The following is a 13,230-nucleotide window of genomic DNA, read 5'->3' as shown; positions in this document are numbered from 1 at the left end:
CAGTCTCAAGTTGCAGCAAGGGAAGTTTCAGTTAGATATTAGGAAAAACTTTGTCACAGGGGGATAGTAAAACACTGGAAAAGGTTACCTAGAGAGGTTGTGGACTCTCCATCCTTGGAGGGTTTTAAGACCCAGCTAGACAAAGCCTTGACTGGGATGTTCTAGTTGGGGCTGGTCCTGAGGTCCCTTCCAACCCTAATTTTTAATGATTCTATAGCCCACAGAGAGAAGAGCGCAGCTCATGCTGTTGAGGTGGCCATCGGCTTGGCCAATACTCTGAGGATATCCAGAGCTAATGTCTATCTCAACCAAAGGTCTGTAGGTCAAGCCTGTAACAGACTTACATCCTCCCTGGATGGTACCAGATGGGAAAGCACAATGTACACTAAACTCCATGTTCTTATATTCACCAAACATACTTCTTGTGGACCAAGGAAGTTCAGCCCCCATCTGAAGCTTCCTGCACTTTGAATGCCAGACAAGTTCCTTTGGGTGGGGAGGTTGATATTATGGCTGACACAATGAGTTTGGATCACGCATCTCCAGAACAAAGAGCTTTTGTTTCCATAGCTGAGAGCTTCCTCTATAGCTGAGGGTTGTGCCTTCTGTAGATCAAAGAGTGCCACTGGGACATGCACTGGCTGGCATGTTACACAGGAGTTACTTGTGTACACTGTTACACAGTGTTACCGCACAGGATCTGCCTAAAACTTTCCTGAATGAAGAAATCATGGGACACTACATAGCTACACTACCAAACCAATCAGCATGCTGCATGAGCACTTGTCTAGGATAGCTGAGGCAGTCAGCTCTTACTTCAAAGGAATTCTCTTCTCACAGCCCCATTTTCTCACCAGGATAATAAACATGGCCCTATTGAGTCAATAAAGAACACTACCAGCTGAATTTCTGACATAACTGAGCCGCCAAGAACCAGTGCAATTTGTGACAACCTGCCTCCTCTCCTCAGGTTGGCTAAAACTGAGCCCTCAGAAAGATAACATGATCAAAATATTCCTTGATAGTAAGGAAGGTGCTTCTAGAAGAACATGACAAAGAAGGGCCTAATTGACAGAAAGGGTTAATGACCATTTCATATGCGGGTCTTACATCACCACATACCACTGTCTGGCCATGGGGTCATTTCTCCCCAACAGCCAGATGAACTAAAATTTAAAAAAAACAGGCAAGGTTCTGCTCTCAGTTATACCAGCATCAGTCTAGAGCCCAAATCCAGTCCATGGAGCCATGGCATCTGGCTCATGGGGATCCCATGGTCAGGAAATTTGGCAGCAGATGACCAGTAGAAGCTCTGTACAACCAGATCCAGCCCTGTCCAGACCATTGCTGCATGGCTAGATCAGGCCCAGAGCCCACCACCCCACACACAACCAAACGGGGGCCAAGCCAGACTGCCAGACTGCTCCACCCTTGTCCTCCCCACTGAGTAGCTGGTTTGAGTCCCAGCCAGATCAGGCCCCCACAGCACCCGCCCTATACTCTGGATCTAGCCCACAAGCCAAATCCAGCCTGCAGATGAATCTGGCACCACCCATCTGACCTGAGGGGTGCAAAGGTTGGGTGCCACTAACCTTGAGCAACCCCACCAGAGATAATAGTGTACAGGAGATTGTGCGGGGGGTGCCAGGGTTTCCCTGTGTTCCACTGATGCACTGTTGCTGGGCTTTTGGGGTGTATTGTCAAGCAATGTAAGTTAGAGCAGTCTTCAGGGTGTCAGTCTTGCTGTTGATCTAGTACTGAATCAAGGCCATATGGCAGCGCTCAAGGACTGCCCTTCTCATGAGACCAAAAACTACAGGCATGCGTCTCATGTATTAAACTGCTCATGGAACACATTTCCATCTGCCAAAAGGATGCCTTAGCCCTAACCTCCTGGCATTCCCAGCATGTGCCTTGCATCCAGCCTTTCTATGTTCCTCCTGAAGTTTCAGTATGGCAATTTTTATGTCCTGGGTCACATCGTATTAAACAGTTGCTATGTTTCACCCCAGAGACAGCTGTCTTTCAGTGGGTAGTGAAGTGAGTCCTATACACACACTGCAATTGTCTGTAAAGTACTTCAGGATAAAAGGATGCTCTCTCATTTGTTTTGCTTTGTTTAATCTAGAACCTTGTAAAGGGACTTCTGTGTAAATCAGGGGTGGGCAAAATGCAGCCCAGGGGCCAGATGCAGCCTGCCACGCCATTCTATCCAGCCCATGGGGCCCCCCCAAAATTAAGAAAATTAATATTTATCTGCCCCTGGCTGCTTGTCCTGCAGCCCTCAATGGCTTGCCAAAACTCAGTAAGTGGCCCTCTGCCCGAAATAACTGCCCACCCCTGAAAAGGATTCCAGTTAGCTCAGGGGTGGGCAAAATGCAGCCCACGGCCCAGATGCAACGCACCAGGCCATTCTATCCGGCCCACAGAGCCCCTAAAAAATGTAGAAAATGAATTCAGCCCTGTCATGCAGCCCTTGATGCCTTGCCAAAACTCAGTAAGTGGTCCTCTGCCCAAAATAATTGCCCACCCCTGAGTTAGCTGATAATAAATGAGGTTAGGGGCATGAATAAGCCAGGTATAACACCATGCAGGTCAATCACTGATGTGCAGTAGTGAAGGGGGGTGGGAGAATCCTCCAGGACAGAAGATGGCAGCAAAGACATAGCCGGAAAAAAATGAAGAGTGCAAATTTTGTTTTTGCAGGGGTGAATAGAATTTCACCTGACTTCAGAGGCACCAGAGGAGAGGAGTTGGAAGAGCAGACAGGAGCACAGATCATATTGTCTATTAACCCCTGTTAATCTGTAGCTCCCTTAAGGAATATATTAACAGGGTTCATTTACAGGCCTGGTCCTGCACTGCTTAAATCATTAGTAAAGCTCCCATTGATTTCAGTAGGATATGAGGGGACCTTTAGCCAAAGTCCACCCACTCCCAGGCAGTGATTTCCGTTGGTTTTAGTGGGCTTTGGATCAGACCCTAGGTCAGGGAGGGGGAGCTGAATCAGGAGGGAAAAGAATAGAGGCCAACTCCTCCAGGGGAATTCACAGTACCCTCCAACATCCCACACCCCACAACTCACTGGGGGTGACCACCTCTGAAGAACAAAGTTCACAAACCTACTGTTGCATCGGGGTCTCTCAGTCCGGTATTTGTCACATCAGCCTCTACATCCAAGGGACTGCACTGCCGTATCATCTACACATGGCTGAATTAATCTGGCAGGAAGAGGAAAGTGGCTGGGAAGCCACTGGTGTCTGTTAGTCCCCCAGTATCTCAGCAACCAACAGCTTTTTGACCAAAGCTGGGCCTTTGGGAAGCTGAGCTCTACTCAGGACTCTGCCATGGACCAGCTGTGCTGCCTCAGATTAGCACTTCACTTCTCCGAACCAGTTTCCCCTCCCCTCTTGTCTGTTTGGACCATGCGGTCTTCAGGGAGGAGGCTGAATGTGTGTATGCTGGGCTTGGTCTAGTCTCAGTGGGTTCCAGGACCTGCCATAATATTCCTGAGGAGAACAGCAGAAGGAATCCATGACAGGAGAGTGGAGGGTCTGAATAGGGAAGCCACTCAACATGGCAACAGTCAGCTAGAGCCACACACAGGAATAGGGTGACCACCTTTTCCAAATTAGAAGGAGGGATACATGCCCCCCTCAACCTGCCAGCTGCACAGCCAGACCAGAGCAGAGTGGGGCGGGGGTGGGGGGCAGATGCAGGCTGCCTGCTGCAGGCTTGGGGCTCCCCGCCCTGCTGCCCTTCCCCAAGGAGCCCCAGGCCAGCTGTGCATCCCCTGCCCACCCGACAGCAGTGGGCGACACTACTCCATGCTGCTGCCACTACCCCAACTGCTGCTGGATGGGCAGGGGGTGTGTTGCTCTGGCAGCACAGGGCTTCCTGGGAAAGGGCAGCAGGCAGCCCACATCCACCCCCACCCCATGCACAATTCTGGGAGGGCACATGCCCCCCATGCTGCCCTGCAGGGGGCATACAGTGGCAGGGAACCGTCCTCCCCTATGCCCACTGGACAAGCCACCAGTAGCTGTCCTGCTCCCAGCCCCAGAGCCCCATGCACTGCCCTGGCTGGGCAGTGCCCCCAGCCCCTGCCCTGCTCCTTCCCTCACCGTGGGGACCTCAATCTGCCTCCGCCATTCCACATCACCCCCCATAGACTTGCCTGCTGGGAGTTGCTCTCCAGGCTGCCTGGCTCTTTCCTGACCACATGCATGCACGCAGCACCCCCTGCAGCCTGCTCCCTCCTGGTAGCCGCTTGCAAGCTAGATCATTGCCTGCCTGCAAAAGGAAACCTGGATCCCTGCATCATGCTGCAAATCTGGGACGAATGCTGTCCTGGAATCATGCAGCCCAGGCCTGGGATTTGATGATTCCATTTTGGGATTATCCCTCCCAATTAGAGACTGGTGGTCACCCTACCCAAAAAGGAGCTCAGGTGCCTTAATTCTGCCTCTGTGCTGCGGCAGGCTCCCACCTCCTGTTTGGGATCTGGGCCCAAGCCGATGTAGGTCAGTCTGACAGTCTTGTTGTAGTTCTTTATCTCACAAAGCCATGGGGAAAGCTGCCCCGACACCACAGCTTAAGCAAACACAGGGGCTCTTTTTCTCATTGGAAACTGGTGAAAGCAAGAATCAGTAAGGCAGCTAGTGGCACATTAACAGCAGTCCTCTGTGTGCCAGCTCTGGCCAGGTGCAGAGTTCACAGCCAGATGGGTTGGTAGGGGAGGGTGCTATTTTAGAGGATAGTTTTCTCTGTGGGAGGAGCAGTGTAGAAAAAGGAATAGGGAACATCAGGGACCTGGGTAGTGGCTGGGCTCTGTAGTTTCAGACTCAGTCTCCTGCTGACAGGACACAGAAAGTCAACACAGCCTGCCAGGGGAAGGTCAGCACAGCCTGCTTTGAGCCACCACTGCCAGGGAAAAAGGGAGGTGTAGAGCTGTGTGGGGTAGTCAGGGCTAAGGTTCATCCTGTTATCGCTCCTCTGAAGAGCCTCTTCTGGGATATGCGCAGAACAGTGATGGGCAGTGCCTGTCTCGTGCTGAGGGCAGCAGCTTGGGCTTCCCCACGGCTGCCTCCTTTCTCCTTACCGCGTTACAGGGCCATGTCTGGGCCAAGTCTGTGGGTGCCCCCCCCAACAGTGCTGCAGCAGCCCCTGGCCGTTCCAGACAGGCTGCTTCTAGGGCCTGGGCCCTCAAACGTCCCTCCCCGGATCCTGGCTGCAGGTGGACGCCAGCTTATTTCACACGTCCACAAGGAAATGTTCCAGGTAAGGACCATAGGTGAGTCCCTCATAGATACAGTCTCCCAGTGATCCCTACCCCACTTAGCCCTTCCCATCAGCAGCATCTTCTCTCCTTTTCTTTGCCTCTCCCTCTCCTAAGCACCAGTTTAACCTTTTAACTGGCTTTAATTTCACTCTTCCATGTCCACTGATCTTCTCCTCCTCCCTTTCCTCCACACCCTCCACCCCCAGTCCTGGTTTCATGTCCTAGTTCTTAACAAATCTAGAGCATGGAGTGTCCTGAGTTGGAAATGCAGCCTACAGCCCAAGAGAGCTGCCTTATCAAAGTAAATGTGAACAAGTCCAGTGCAGCTCTGTGGTCTTATTTCTCCTGGCCTACGCCTCATAACAGGCTCCCAAAGGAGGAGTGGTGTGTTCCTTTGTGACAGGAGGTTTTTAAGGATGAGTTAACCATCTGTTGGAGGCTAGTTGTGCTAGATCCTGCCTCTGTACAGGGTACTTGGACAGAGGCCCCCTTGAGGTCCTCCCAGCCCTTTGTCTCTGTGATTCCATGCCTCTCTCTTTCTCTTGTGACCAGTGGCAGCAAGGTTGGGCATTCAGCTGCAGAGGGGTTGGCTGCTGGACAAAAGAGGCTCCGTTTGCCTTTGGGCCTGGGGCTTGTCACGTACAATAAATGTAGACTTCAGGTCAGCAGTGCCTCAATCAGAGCAGGGAAAGGGTTAAATACCGGTGTTCAGTTTGGTAAGACTCTTTTGTATCAGGAGGAGTAAGAACCTGGTAGTCGGGAGATTTATCAAAGGGAGTTAAATGACTCCAGTGCCAGATCTAGACAGGTTGCAGAGGTGGGCGGATGAGACTAAGATGGAATTCAACACAGACAGGTGCAAGGTGCTGCATCTAGGGAGAAGGAACCAGCAACACACCTATAGGCTAGGGAACACCCTTCTTGTCAACATGGTAGCAGAAAGGGATCTTGGAGTCATTGTTGACTCCAGGAGGAACATGAGCCGCCAATGCGAGGAAACGGTCAGTAAGGCTAGCCACACCTTGTCGTGCATCTACAGATTCATCCCAAGCAGATCCAAGGGGGTGATCCTTCCCCCCTATGCAGCATTGGTCAGGCTGCAGTTGGAGTACTGCGTCCAGTTCTGGGTGCCGTACTTCAAGAGGGATGTGGCTAGCATTGAGAGGGTCCAGAGAAGGGCCACTCGCATGGTCAAGGGGCAGCAAGTCAGGCCCTACGAGGAGAGGCTGAAGGGCCTGAATCTATTCAGCCTTCACAAGAGAAGGCTGACAGGGGATCTGGTGGCTGTTTACCAACTCACCAGGAGGGACCAGCGGGAATCGGATGAGGCTCCATTCCCCCATGCACCACCCAGGGTTACTAGCAATAATGGCCACAAATTGTTAGAGAGAAGGTTCAGGCAACATTACTTTACGGTGAGGGCTGCCAGGCTCTGGAATACACTCCCAAGGAATACCCTGTGCAGTAAATCAGAGCTGCCAGGCAACCCACACCAACCTTTACTGAAAGCAGTGAATGTGCGAGGCTGACTCACACTCCATGGGCAGTACCAGTTATTTCCTCCATCTGGAAAAAGATTGCTGCACATAGGAAGCTGTTAGAAGCTCCTTCACAAGGGCTGTTTTCTTCCTTGGTCACCTTCTTGGGGGGCACTGATTTTAACTCTGTGACACCATGAGTCACAGACCATGGGCTTTACTCCCTGTCTTGTGTCTCTGCTTTTCAGATCATGGATGAGATCAAGCTGGGGATCCAGTATGCTTTCCAGACCCAGAACCCACTAACCCTGGCCATCAGTGGCTCTGGCCACTGTGCCATGGAGGCTGCGCTCATGAACACAGTGGAGAGAGGAGATGTGGTGCTGGTGGCAGTGAATGGCATCTGGGGCGAGCGTGCAGCAGACATCTCGGAGAGGCTGGGTATGAGATGGCAGTGTGGACCCCTTCCTGTTTGATGTGTGAGGTTCCCAGCCCTGGAAACTGAGTTATGCTCATCCTCCCTATCAGTGGCCCTCAGTAAAGGGTGTCTCATGATTGCTCTGTCCATTACAGCACTGTAGTCACGGAGCACTGAGTTACCCTGGAGGAATTGTTTGGTGTTTACTCCAGTGTAACAGATGGCTTCTTTTGACTCAAAGTTCTGAGATCCAGCATGGCATTGCTTCCTGCCCAGGGCCTGGTGCAGAACTGAGAAGGTGTAGCAGTGATAACCCTGTCTCCCATCCCATCTAAATGTCTCTGAGAGATCAGGAGAGAGCTCTGGTAGGGGCACACTTAGGTAGCAAGGGTCTTGCTGAAGAATAAAACATAAGTTTTCAGGGGCTCAATAGCAAAGAAATTGGGTATTGCAGAGTATCTGAGCTGTGGTCTGCACAGGAGCAACTATGCTGATGTAAGACATGGCAAAACTAACTCCTAATGTAGACGTTAAGCCTGTGCAAACCACCTAGTATTCACTTTGGATTCGGATTCAGCTGATTTGGGGGGACAGTGATTTGATTCAGTGATTCGAATGACTGTCCTGATTTGATTCGGCCAAATCTGATTCGGAGATTTAGCTGCTGCCAAATCTCTGAATCAGCCAGGCCAGGCCTATCCCCCACCCCTCTCCCAGCCCAGCAATGGCTGCCCCACCTACCCCAACTCCCAGCACTTGGGGAGAGGGGGGAAAGCCCCAGCTCAGCAGGTACTGCCGGATGGAGGGGCGATCCCTGCTGCCCCACATTGTGGGGTTGCTCTGCACGAGCCCCTGAACTCCAGCCCCCTCACAGGCGCCCTGCACCAGCACTTTAAGAAAAAAATACCTGAAGAAACCCCAGGACTCACCACTGCTGTCAGCTGGGGCAATCGCCACTGTCCCCTGCCATGTGGGGACTCCGCATGAGCCCCCAAAACCCCTAGGCTGCACCAGGAGTGGTGAGTCCCCAGATTTTTCTTGGCTTTTTTTTTCTTAAAGGGCCAGAGCCCCAGAAGGCAGGGCAGCCATGGGTGGGTAGGGGGAGCAGGGGGGTCGAGGGGGCTCATGCAGAGCCCCCCATGCAGCGTGGGGCAGTGGGGGGCAGTGGGGATTGCTCCCTGCCCGGCAGCACTCAGTGTGCAACAGGGCTTTTTTTTTAAAGTACCAGGAGCTGGGGCAGGTGGAGACAGCCATGGGGGCGCTGCAGGAGTCCCCCCTATGGTCCTCTCCTCCACCCCTAGTGCTTAGCAGCTCGGAGTGGATGCAGCTCCCTGCTGCAGCCACCAGGGACTGCCTGAATCATCAAAGCTCTCCAAATCTTTGCCGAAAATTGGGAGAGCTTTTAATTAATTTGGACCTTTAAATTGGTCCCCTGATTTGATTTGGATTCGGAGATTTGGTTACAGAATCTAGCCAAATCTCCTCCGAATTGAATCACCACCCGAAGCTTCGCACAGCCCTAATAGACATACTGTACTGTGTACACCTGTGATAATGATGGCTCCATTTTTTTAGGGATAAACCTGACTGGGTTTGGTGGCCCTATCCCAGTATTTGTGGCCTGAATGCAAGGATCTGTGGGGTTGTTCAGTGGCATACATGTGTATTCTCTGACCCACCCGGACACTTCTGTGTTCCTGCTTCCTAGTGGCTGGAGAGGGAATCTGCTGCCTAGAACTCAGGTTTTCTGAGTTTAATCATTTCCCTTCTCTTTTCTTGCATTTTATTTTTTCACTGGACAAATTCCCATGAGGCCAGGCTGGACTTTGACAGGCACCTTCACAAGCATGTTAATACATGACTTATTATTACTCACAGAGATCACCACATGGAGCTGGTTACAGTCCACAAGCTGGGTAGCAGGCTGGGTGGCACCATGGCAATGCCCCCTCCTGACCACATTCCCTTTGGTGTGCCGCTCTGTGCTGCTGACTGTGCTAATTCTCTGGACCCTGCATAAAGGAAGCACAAGCATTGGGATAGGAGCTTTAAGGGCACCTTGCAGGTTGCACGTGTGTTGGGCAGGCACCGTGAGCCTGGCTTTAGAGCCTGGGCATATTCTGACAAAACCTCCCGCCCTCTGGTGCTGTGTGAGCCAATCACACTGGGCTTGTTTTTACAAGTGCTCAGTGGGTCCATGGATGGGATCAGTCTCTGAGTCACTCATGGTCAATGCCATGTTAAGGCATGGCTCCATGGGGGCCCAGGCACCAGACCCATTATTTGCAGGAGCCCCAAGACTCATGAGCCAATGATGAATCTAGGTGTATGCCACATATCCCCCTGCATGGGGTGCAGAAGTTCAGGAGTATAACATAGAAAAAGGACTGAAGCAGAGGCACGCAGGCTAAATGCAAGCATGCAGTGACACAGTACCCACTGTGCACTCAAGCACAATCACTTGTCATGTGATGAGATGGGTAGGAGGCCCAGGCAATGATGCACTCAGGGCCTACAGATGACCCTGCTCATGATACATCAATCCTGCAGCCCTGTCCTGTCCTAGAAGGGCCTCCCCAGGCACACACCTAACCCAGAGATGGAGCTCCTTGGTTGCTCTGGGACACCATCCTGCTACCACTGCTCTGGAGAACTCAGTCTCCTGGATGCTTTACAGCAGATGTTGGGCACCCCTCAAAGCAGTGTCATCATCACATTTCCAGGTTTGGCCAGAGCAGGGGGACACACTCAGGATTGTCCCACCCAGGACCTCCTAAGGACACAGTTCAGACACCCCTTCAGCTTCTGCCTCAGCTCTCACGGCATGAACTTAACCAGCTTTGGAGCTTGCCTTACCCCATCCCACATGTGTGTCAGCAGTGACAGACACATGATAAAACAATGGGCAAGGGAGAAGGGGTACTATGCATCTTCTCCTGCTTTGCCTTTCCCTGGCAGCACCATCTATTCCTCACTGTGTAGTGTTTGGAATTCAAAGCTACTGGTGCTGTTCTAGAGGTGAAGGCAAGAGAGACAGCTAGGTTGCCATGCTGTGACCACAGCAGTTCTGAGCACTGACTCCCTGCCCCTTTCCTCTTGTAGGTGCTGATGTTCAACAGATGGTAAAGTCCCCTGGAGAGTACTTTACACTCAAGGATATTGAGCAGGTGAGTCCTGGCTGCGCCATACAAGGTCACAGCAGAACTGGACAGCCATGCCCAGGGACTGACTACAGCAGCCTGGCTGACCCTGGCCTGATGGGGTGTAAGGAGAGGCTGGAATTCATATATTGCTGTCATCACAGCCATTGGGTGTGGGCATACGACCTGTTAACACTGACATAACTGATACTGATTGTTTATACCTATGTAAGTTGCACTAATATCTGGAGCAAACGCATGCCAGGTTTCCAGAGGTGGCTGCACTCAGTAAATACTCTTGGCCCTAGGTGGCTAGGAAGCTAATAATAGCCTGTTTGCACTGAGCAAAGGGATATCTGGGGATGCAACAGACCTCAGCCCTCAACTTAACACCAGTGCAACATAGCAATGAATCAAGACTCCTGACTTTCCAAGTGGTAAATATACACCACATTAGAGTGGCTTAGCCTGGTGTTAGAATATGTGCATCCATTCCACTTTCACACCAGTGTACAGGTCAATGACACTGCTATAAATGGGTCCTCTCTGCACCACTGCAAGTAAGACAAGACACAAAAGGGACATATGTGTCATGCAAAAAGGAGCTGCGTTCTCTAGTTCCCTGCTTGAATCCTGAAGGCATAGGTATCTTGTGTGTTATCTGGGACAGCCCTGCAACTCATACCTCTGCTCCAGGCTCACCTATACCTATAGCTGTCAGACCACCTCCCAACCTGGAAATGAAGTTCATGGGGAGCTGCTCCCATGAATGGGGGAAAGATGAGAGAAACCCCAGAAGTGTTTGCTTTTAAGAGTTACAAATGGGGGAGGACACTAAGAGTGGTGTGTGTCTTCAAGGGCAGCCTGAGGTGCTCGTTTCATCCCAAAGATGTACCCATTCCCCAGTATTGTACAATGGGTACAGCCAAAGGGGGTGGGGAGTGCTCCTTGGCAGCCACATCCCACTGCCTCACATTCTCTGCACTCCACCGTTTGCTGGGGAGAGGGATGCCTGGGTCTGTCCCCTACCCTAAGCATGGGTCAGCTGGAAGGGATGATCCAGCTCACTGAATCCTTCCTTCTGGTGGATTTTCTCCCATGGCCCCTGCCATTTTACTCTTGATATTTATTCTCTCTCTCTCTCTCTCTCTCTCTGTTGCCCACTCTAGGGTCTGGCACAACACAAGCCAGTGGTGCTCTTCATCACACATGGGGAATCATCCAGTGGTGTGCTCCAGCCTCTGGATGGCATTGGGGAGCTTTGCCACAGGTCAGTATGAATGTCAGGCCAACAGCCTGGCCACAAGCACATTCATGTCAGGCAAAGGTGTCAGGTTTTTTGGTGAAACTTAGAACATCTCCTAGGAGCTCAAAGAAGGAGCCCTTTGCTCTTTAGAAACCAGCAAGGTCACAGGCATCAGTCAGCTGTTATCAATAGCAGATCCAGGGACCAGAGAAAGGCTTGAAGCTTCCCAGCTTTCACTATGCTGTGCATAAGCAGTGAGCTCTGAGCTGACCCGCTGATGGGGACAGAGGGAAGCTGGCACCCAGGGGATGAGCACTGTGACTGTTCACCCTTCCACTTCCTCACTGTCCCTGCTGAATTCAGCCAAGCAAAGGCCCTGAGGAGCAGTGGTGGCAGCCTCATGCTCTGGACTCTGGAGCCTCATGAAAGTGGAGACTCTGGACAGACGCCACACCAAGAGCTCATGGGCAATACAGCGAAAGTGGCGTGTAACTGGACCCCTGATGGAGGCTTTGTTCCTCTTGCCATAAGCAGCAGGAGAACAACTGGGCAGGCCCTTGCTGGCACCCAGAGGAATCATGCTCTCCTTGGCCAAGCAGAGCTGAGAAGAGAAAGGCAAAAAGGCAGCAGCCTGTGGAGCAAGCATTTATTTGGGAGCAGACACAACACCCACTGAACAAAACAATCACTGCCCTGGCCATGATCAGGGAGTAACTCTGGGGTGCCTGGAGCCAACCCCACAAGCCTCCCTGGAGAATGAAGTCACAGCTGTGGTACTTTAAACCTTGTTAAGCTGAAAAAAAATAGATGGGGAAGGGGGTAAAGGGAAATTCAGGGCTGCTAAAAGGCCTCGTTAAGCCAAGGTTTTGCTAAAGCCTTAGCAAAGCAGGCTTAGGGGTACAAGCTGTAGTCTATCCAACTCTGGCCAGCTCACATCCCACCGTGCTATGGGTTACATTAGCTTTCCCACGTAAAGTATAAGAACAGGTGTTTCCCACTAACCATGGCCTTTCTGCTTGCCCCTGGGGAGACAATCCTCCAAGCCCAAAGGGAGGTAATCCCAACATGGATCAAAGGGAGCAGGAGGGCACACAAGCCCCCATGGCTCACCAAAAACATCCGGGAATGTCTCCTAGCTAAAAGGGAGGCAGACACCCAATGGCAGGGAGGGGCCATCACCAAGGAGGACTATACTGCAGTTGCTCGGGGATGCAGGGGGCAGTCAGGAAGGCCAAGGTGGAGATGGAACTGAGACTAGCTTCCCGGATCAAGGACAACAAGAAGTTGTTTTTTAAATATATAGGGGGCAAAAAGAAGGTTCCAGGTAACATGGGGCCCCTGCAGGACACGCTAGGAAATTTGGTCGTCACGCCAGACAACAAAGCTAATATATATAACGATTTCTTTGCCTCCATTTTCCTGAGCAGGGACTGGAACAGCCACCCCCCCACTGGGACCCCCTCAGGCCCCAGGGGAGGCGCGCCTAGGCCAAGGTCAGTGAGGATCTAGTCAGGGAACTTCTGGAGGGACTGGACGTATTTAAATCAGCTGGTCCGGACAATCTCCACCCTAGAGTACTGAGGGAATTAGCTGAGGTCATTGCGGGACCCCGGCACGGCTTTACGAGCACTCGTGGTGCTCTGGTGTGGTGCCAGAGGACTGGAAGA

General features: G+C 51.9%; 1 protein-coding gene and 1 long non-coding RNA gene across 3 annotated transcripts in view; one reads left to right on the top strand and one right to left on the bottom strand.

Moving 5' to 3' along the window:
• LOC109315369 overlaps positions 1 to 10,273 on the bottom strand; it is a 24,262-nt gene extending 13,989 nt beyond the window's left edge. The window contains exons 1-2 of the long non-coding RNA XR_002102491.1: positions 8,715 to 10,273; positions 3,585 to 3,590 (exon numbers count right to left, since the gene is read on the bottom strand). This is a non-coding gene — a long non-coding RNA (uncharacterized LOC109315369). The remainder of the gene's footprint in view (positions 1 to 3,584; positions 3,591 to 8,714) is intronic.
• Positions 4,788 to 13,230, top strand: part of AGXT (alanine-glyoxylate aminotransferase) — a 19,467-nt gene continuing 11,024 nt past the window's right edge. Inside the window, exons 1-4 of one of the 2 annotated variants that reach the window (XM_019543042.1) lie at positions 4,788 to 5,280; positions 7,008 to 7,200; positions 10,280 to 10,344; positions 11,487 to 11,587. In XM_019543042.1, coding sequence (XP_019398587.1) covers positions 5,017 to 5,280; positions 7,008 to 7,200; positions 10,280 to 10,344; positions 11,487 to 11,587 — 623 coding nt within the window. In that variant the 5' untranslated portion in view covers positions 4,788 to 5,016. The remainder of the gene's footprint in view (positions 5,281 to 7,007; positions 7,201 to 10,279; positions 10,345 to 11,486; positions 11,588 to 13,230) is intronic. The other variant, XM_019543041.1, reaches the window with a different exon arrangement.

Source organism: Crocodylus porosus, unplaced genomic scaffold (genome assembly GCF_001723895.1).
Source record: "Crocodylus porosus isolate Cpor-Errol unplaced genomic scaffold, CroPor_comp1, whole genome shotgun sequence".
NCBI lineage: Eukaryota > Metazoa > Chordata > Crocodylia > Crocodylidae > Crocodylus > Crocodylus porosus.
The sequence above is the reverse complement of the archived record's forward strand: the minus strand, read 5'-3'. Positions and strand labels throughout refer to the sequence as shown.